At 38.6% G+C, this 7,500-nt stretch overlaps 2 protein-coding genes across 2 annotated transcripts in view; both read right to left on the bottom strand.

Moving 5' to 3' along the window:
* The window catches only part of LOC137999164 (microfibril-associated glycoprotein 4-like), a 7,963-nt gene extending 7,496 nt beyond the window's left edge, over positions 1-467 (bottom strand). The window contains exon 1 of the mRNA XM_068845003.1: positions 194-467. The gene's annotated coding sequence lies outside the window, so the exon portion shown is untranslated. The remainder of the gene's footprint in view (positions 1-193) is intronic.
* A 4,620-nt stretch (positions 468-5,087) lies between these two features.
* Positions 5,088-7,500, bottom strand: part of LOC137999163 (melatonin receptor type 1C-like) — a 2,897-nt gene continuing 484 nt past the window's right edge. Inside the window, exon 1 of the mRNA XM_068845002.1 lies at positions 5,088-7,500. This exon is cut by the window's right edge and continues 484 nt beyond it. Coding sequence (XP_068701103.1) covers positions 6,621-7,500 — 880 coding nt within the window. The 3' untranslated portion in view covers positions 5,088-6,620.

Here is a 7,500-nt window from a genome sequence, read left to right as displayed (position 1 = left end):
TCTTGGTGAGAATCGCACCCCTTTTGCGCCGTTCGAACTGTTCTAATTGTGAAGTGCATTTACAGTCTCAACTTATCAGGTTTTGACTTCATCATTGCTTTACACGAATATTTGATTTGTGCTGGAAACTAATTAAAGTCCTTGATAATCAGTCATGATCCTGGAAATGAATGCGAATTAAAGTTTTAATTACCTTCTTTCAAGATTGCTTCCTCTGTCAGTCCCTGATGTTCAGTCCCTGTTTCACTTTTTTGGTCTTGTTGCAAAGCTATGATTTTTTGGCGCTGATCTCTCAGCTCCAATTCCAGCCTCACAAAACCAACGCTGAAGAAAAGTACGATAATGAGGGTTACACAAACACAGGCTACGGTAAGTCGAGGAAAACCGCCGCCAGAAGTATCACTCGCCATGGTGAAGCGCAGTCGTAGTCAACGATCAAGGCTGGAACTCGGATGACATTGTGAATCCTTTCGGCTCGCTAGAACTGTTTATGTAGGGTTAGGGATGAAATTGATACATCAAGTATCTTGTTTGTTTGCAATGTTATTTGTTTTTTGCCGGTACTCAACGCTCAAATCCAAGCTGATCCCCATCAGAAAAAAAGGTCAAGAGGATTTTGAAAATCGTTCTGTCCTTTGCCGCGTACCATGAGACAAAATCACCTCCCGACCTCATCTTCATACACTGGCCTTATTCCAAAATGGCCCTCATTTTAGTATTCGTTTGTTTGCTTGCAAATTAGGCCTTTTTGCCTCGTTCTTAAACTTAAAATTCAAAAGAATATTTATTTTTGAACGGGGCAACAAGGGGCTAATTTGAAAGCAAGCAAAATAATGACAAAATGGTGGATATTTTGGAATAAGGTGTACAGCAGTTTCCCTTAATGAGTTTTGAGAATGTTAAGTTCATTCCCGAAACAGTTTTCAAACTGAGCCTGGAATGGGTGCATCACAGCGAGGACAAATACTTCTCCACGTGATTTTCTTTGGACGCAAGCTGCATTAAAATAATTGTGGACGTATAAATCAAATTGATTTGCCTATTATAGATTTAGTTCATTAGATGAGGAGCTATTCCAGTTATTACCGGTTGTACGGAACAGTCAGTACAATTGGTTTGGGTTGTGGAAAGTACCATCATAGGCAGCCCAAACCCGCGTCACTACAGACAGCCGTTGAGAATTTAAACGCGTTGTAAGACTTTGTATGGGAAATAAAATACAGTCGATTATGAAGCCTAAAAATTGCTCAATTTAACGTTCATTCAATAAAAAGAAACAAAGTGATTCACCTCTGGTGTATTCCTGTGCCTTTTGGAGTTTATTTCACAGTTTCGGGAAGTCCGTGTTTTCAATGTTCTAAGACGAAGTCAAGGCTGCACACTAAGATTTCGACCGTTGTCAGCTCAGAGGCGGTTTGCAACTCGAAAATCCATCCCAGCCAAGATTTTTTCACGCAAAGCTAAAGCCACATCATTTGCGAACCTCCATGAATGATTCGTAGTCAAAAATCCCCACGCACTTGGCTGGAAATGAGCATTTTCTGCTTCGATTTCCACGATAGCTGATGAATTTAACAGCTGCTGATCGCCGCACGAGACACGGAGCTTGGGTCCGAGGTCAAATTAACTCCACCCGATGAGGTACAGTCATTACAACACTTACCCCATCCCCACAGCGGCTTCTCGTAACAGCTCCATGGTTACGAGAAGCCGCTGTGGGGATGGGGTAAGGAAATCGAAGCAGAAAATGCTCATTTCCAGCCAAGTGCGTGGGGATTTTTGACTACGAAACATTCATGGAGGTTCAACGGCTGTCTGTAGTGACGCGAGCTTGGGCTGCCTATGGTACCATTATTTTTCTGTTGCCGAGAGTTGATATGGTCTTATCTCAAATAAATTTTCTTCTTGTTTGAGCCGGTGCCGTCATCATCATGGCTGTCGAGTTGAATGATTGTATGCTTTTGGACAAGAGTTTCACCTCTTGTATGGCTCATAACGGAAAACAACTACGTTGATCTTCCCTCGCGAAAATCTTGTCCTTTGACAAATATGATTTACTGAAATCGAGATATCAACATAGACAGTGGTCTGAGCATTTTTTGAGAGTAGATTTGAGTATCACGCAATCACGCAAAAATTGCGCCATCCGGAGTTCATATTTGATTGGCCATCTGAGACTTTCTTTGATAATTGACCAACCAGAATGCTTGGTTTGTTACCTTTTTTTGCACCTGGAAACTGCATCAGCATGATGCAGAAATTTCTCCATATTATTAATATAGGAGACTAATCTGTTATGGTTCCAGGTAATCACATTTTTTTGACGCAATGGGCGGGAGACGATAGATTTAGTTTCTTTTGTCTAAGTGCCTTTGTTATTGAAAGTCGATTTAAGCTGTTATTTTTTCATTTTCTTCACATACCAATGATCTCAGTTTCACCCCAGAAGAAAAAGAAAACACTTACTCATTAATTCTCGTAAATTTTACGAAGATTACAGGAGAGTAGTTCATTCACCTTATTATAGTGGTCGCTCGAAATATTAATGGGTCAATCCTCGCGTACAGAACTTACTACTGGAAACCGCAAAAACAAAACAAAACAAAACACAACGAAAGATTATAGGAAAGTTATTTCCAGAAAATGACAGTGAGAGAACTTGCTCGAATAAAACGTAACAGGAACTAAGTTATAACAAATGGTAAGTACTGCCACTAAAAACATGCAATTTAAACATTCTTAATAAGAAAACCAAGTTGTCTCCAATACCATACACCTTTTTTCAAACACTTATCGGCTCACCACATTTTCGTGATAAGAGAAATGTTTATTAATTATAGACCTGGGACCCGTACGCGTTCATCGAAAGTCTCGAAACTTTACGGGCCATTTTCGGGTGTCACAATTTCCTCTGTATCTCAAGAACGGAGAGAATTTAAATCGTCAAACTTTACAGTCATTTTGCTTTTTGTTACCTTGAAAAATGTTAAAAGTTCGGCTTTCCAAAACAAGCGGATGACATTTTTACAAATGGCCTTTCGGGACCGAGAAGTTATCGGTACTTTCGAGAAACGGGCCCCAGGCCCCAGTTGATGTTCATAGAACTTGGGTTACGCTTTGTGAGTGCAGGAATGACGTAGTGGTGAGAGCATTCGCCTTCTACCAATAGGCCATTTCCGAGTTCAAGTCTGCCTCCTCTTCAAAGCGAGTCTAAGTGCAAAGTTTTTGTAATGGTAATTAGTTCTACTTTAAATATGAATAAAAACTAATTTTCATAACAAAAACTTCGCACTTAGACTCGCTTTGAAGATGAGGCAGGCCAGAACTCGGAAATGGGCTATTCAATGTGGTCCAGACTCGGTGTCATATGTGTGTTGAGTTTGTTGGTTCTCTACTCTCCTCCGAGAGGTTTTTCTCCGGGCACTTCGGTTTTCCCCACTCCTCAAAAACTAACATTTTCGTTTGATTTCAGTTTCACGGTGTTAATTTGTTGATTTCAGTTGACATTGTCCCCAATTAGTGCTCCAGAGCTAGAAGACTAGACACTTAAATAAAGTTCCGTTCCTTTCCTTTCATTTTTCTTTCCTTTCCTCGCCGTCTTAACCATCTTTAGACATTAATAAGTCTTACGGTTTATGTTACAGGTTGAAATTAAATTCAGGTCCATTTAATCAAACTAGGTTAAAATAAATCAAACTAGGTAAATTTAAAATCAAGTAACCTAGGTTATTTATCAACTGTTTGAAAAGGGATTTTCTTTATGGGGTGTGGTTGTAAAAAAGGGGTACGGTTTTTTTTGGGAAGTTAAAAACAAAACAAAAAACCAGAAAATCGCCTTTCCCCCCTCCCACTTAACTCTCTACTCTCTTCCTTTCCTTTCTTACCCTCTTTCTGTCTGTCCCTATTCCTCTCAACCTTCCATCCCCTGATCCATTTGTCAAACCTACCACTACTTTGTGTCCAATGTACTACAGTGTGTACATGAGAGAAAGGAATCGCTTTTAACTGCACATACCGAGACTTGAACCGGGTACCTTTGATATCCCTTAGTAATGTGTCCTACGCCGTAACTAACCGCTAAACCACACAGGACTTGGACAAGCAGTCGTCATTAATTTTAATAGCAAATACTTTTTTCTGGTGCAAGAAGGCCCAGACTCAGTGTCTCGACTTCCGACCATGTTAAAAAAATCTGCGTTTCCTGCCATTATCATTTGAGGAACATCACTAAGATTAGGAAGTATTTAAGGGAAGAAACCTCTGAAATTTTAGTGCATGCATTTATTAGCTCTAAACTTGATAACTGTAACTCTTTGTTATATGGTCTTCCTCAACACCTGTTAAACAGGTTAAGATCTATACAAAACACTGCTGCACGCAATGTTACACTATCTAGTTTTGACCATATCACTTCTATCATGTTCAAGCTTCATTGGCTACCGCTAAATTATCGTATTCATTTTAAAATTTTACTCTTAGTGTACAAATGCCTTAATGGCTTAGCACCAATTTACCTATCTGAACTTTTACGTTATAGAAATAGTCCACGATTACTTCGTTCTAGTTCTCAGGATTTTTTAGCCGTGCCTAGATCAAGGTTAAAGACGTATGGTGATAGGGCTTTTTCCGTAGTTGCCCCTAAGTTATGGAATCGATTGCCTCCTGAACTCAGGGGTGTTACATCTGTCAACCAGTTCAAGGCACACTTGAAGACACACTTATTTAAATTGGCCTACGATGTTTGATTTTAGTAGTTTTAGTCAACTTTATTATTTCTCATAATAGTTTTTGCCGTGTATTTGTAATAGTTTTTAACCTTTTATTGTACAGCGCTTTGAGCAATTAGTGGATACTGCGCTTTATAAGTGTCTATTAATAATAATAATATAATTTCTGTTAATGTAAGTAAGTGAAATAAATAAAGGTGTTTTTTAGGATTAAAAAAAATAAAATAAAATACTACTACTACTACTACTACTACTACTACTACTACTAATAATAATAATATTATTATTATTATTATTATTATTATTATTAATGCCCTTCCCAATTTTGCTGGCAATTTGGATTCCCTCCGAAAATACATACTGACAATGGACGGGAATTTAAGAATTCTCTGATGTCCCAATTCTGCAAGAAGAACGGTATCACTCAACTTCATGGAGCTCCAGAAAACCATCAACTCAAGGTTTGGGGGAAGGGAACAATCAAACAGTAAAGCAAAACATCAGAAACATCTTAAAAGAATAGAAACAAAGTCCAAATCATTGGTGTCAGTTACTAGGGGAAGCTGCTTACAAAAAGAACATTGTGGAACATGAAGCAACAAAACAAGCACCCTATGAATTGGTATTTGGCATACCACCATGGAAAGAAACCAAAACTACCCCAGATAAGAAACATGATCGACATTCTACCACGGACGAAGAAGGAGAAGAAGGAAAATAAGAAGAAGAATGTGAAGATTTGGATGCAGAACCTGCACCTAACCGTGCTTGTTATTCACTTATCAAGTCAACAAAAAGGAGATAAGGACAATTAAACAGGAAAAAGCAAGAAACACAGAAAGGAAATTCAACAACAAAATGACAACAAGCAAACCCAATACTATTTCATTCCAAGTCAACAACAAAAGTCCATTACACCCAAACACACTTCTTGGTAAAGTAATTGAAAAAGAACATGGATTTATGAAAGTTGTAACTAAATTTGGAATTATTGACACTTGGATTGCACCAAACAGACTACAAATTACTGACGACATGAATGTGTCCTTAGACACAACTAAAACAATACGTTTGACTGCCGCGTGCAAAAAAGCGCTTGACCAGTGACACATGTACAAGAGGTGTAAAAACAAGGAAATGACCTCTCATTATTCAACTGCATACACGTAATGACTGTTTAATAAGGTTACAAACTTTGTGAACTACCAGGAAAAAAAAGAACTTTGAGTACTTATAACCACAAAAGGGATCATCTGCTGAACTACATTTGTACAAGTAACTGTACATCATTCAGTAATCTACGCTATAAAAAGTCAATTTTCTGATGTATTTTTCATTCCAAAAACCAGAAAAATAAAAATATAACAGTCACAAGAGGGTAATTCTTATTAAACAAGGTTTTGTTTTTCTGCTGCTCTGAGATTAAAAAAGCAGAATTGGTTATCATGCACAGTATGCCTAACCCCAACCTTAATTAATGCTAACTATTTAAAATCAGTGCTTAGTTCAGACTTAATAACAACCAAAGCGGTTTTTACAGACTCATGAAAAAGGTACGGTAACCACATCCCCTTACTTACTTGCTAACAATTGATGGACTGTTTATTGCTGTTTGCTACTTTCAATTTCAACCTAGTTTAAAATTAAATTTACCTAGGTTGAAATCATTTCAACCTGATTTTCAAATTTACCTGTAACATTTACACAACTCATCTCCTTGAGTTCTCATTTGTTTCAAAACCTCGAGTTTGATGCCGCTCGTAAAGTTCATCCGTTGCGCTAGCAACTTCGTTACTGTCATAATTCGTCTATGATGGTTCAGTTCACAGAATGCGCAAGTTCTGTAGCGGCTAAAACGTAATCTTAGCCCCAGTACGGCTTCATGCTCAAACTTCACGCTGTAGATTCAGCTCCTTTAACGCCGTCTTCCAATTCTTTCATCTCGCAGTCATATTTTCTGCACTTACGTGTTTGTGCCATAAGCTCTGAACCCTTTTCTTCTTCGCCATTTGCCTCGATGTTAAAGTCGACAACTCTTCTACTTTTCCGTAACTTAAAGATTCTCTTAAACTCAATCAAAAAAACCTCGTTCATAGAGGCGACGATCAAAGACTTGGTGAAACAAGATGCGTTCGCAATAAGCGTGCTAAGCAAATAAATTGAACGAGGAAGATAATATTCGTGTGTGAACGCATCAACTACATCGCAAACGTAAGACGGTACCCAGAAAACTAAAATTCCAAGTGTGAACGCAGCAAAGAGTCTTGTTGATGCTTCCTGCTCCATCCATGTCGTTGTATTCACCATCCTTCCTTCCTTTGCACGAGGCGCGGTAGTTTTGTTGGTTCTCTGCATATTAACTTTTGCACTGTAGAAACATGCTACGATTATGATAAAAGGTAAAACAGAGAAGATGATTTTTAAAATCGACGCACTCAGAAAACTGGCGTTTGTTACCACTTGTCGGCAGATGCCGTAACCAGGGTGTAGAACAAAGTCGTTTGCCTTGATTGTAAAAGACAGCGGGACCGCGAATGAGATCAACCAAGAAACCACCAGCACGCCGCAAACATGTTTCCGTTTGAATAAAGTTACATATTGTGCAAGGTGGCTGTTTGCCACGTATCTGTCTATAGCGGTCATGGTTATCGTTAAAGTTGTCGCGATATCAAGACCGGAGATGACATATCCTTGAAATTGGCATAAGGGGGCTGTTGAAATCCATTCGCCTTTTATAACAACGCCGAATGTAAAAGGCATGACGAACATCGAC

Source organism: Montipora foliosa, chromosome 4 (assembly GCF_036669935.1).
Source record: "Montipora foliosa isolate CH-2021 chromosome 4, ASM3666993v2, whole genome shotgun sequence".
In the NCBI taxonomy this organism is placed as follows: Eukaryota; Metazoa; Cnidaria; class Anthozoa; order Scleractinia; family Acroporidae; genus Montipora; species Montipora foliosa.
Note: the sequence above shows the minus strand (reverse complement) of the source record. Positions and strands in the feature narration are given on the sequence as shown.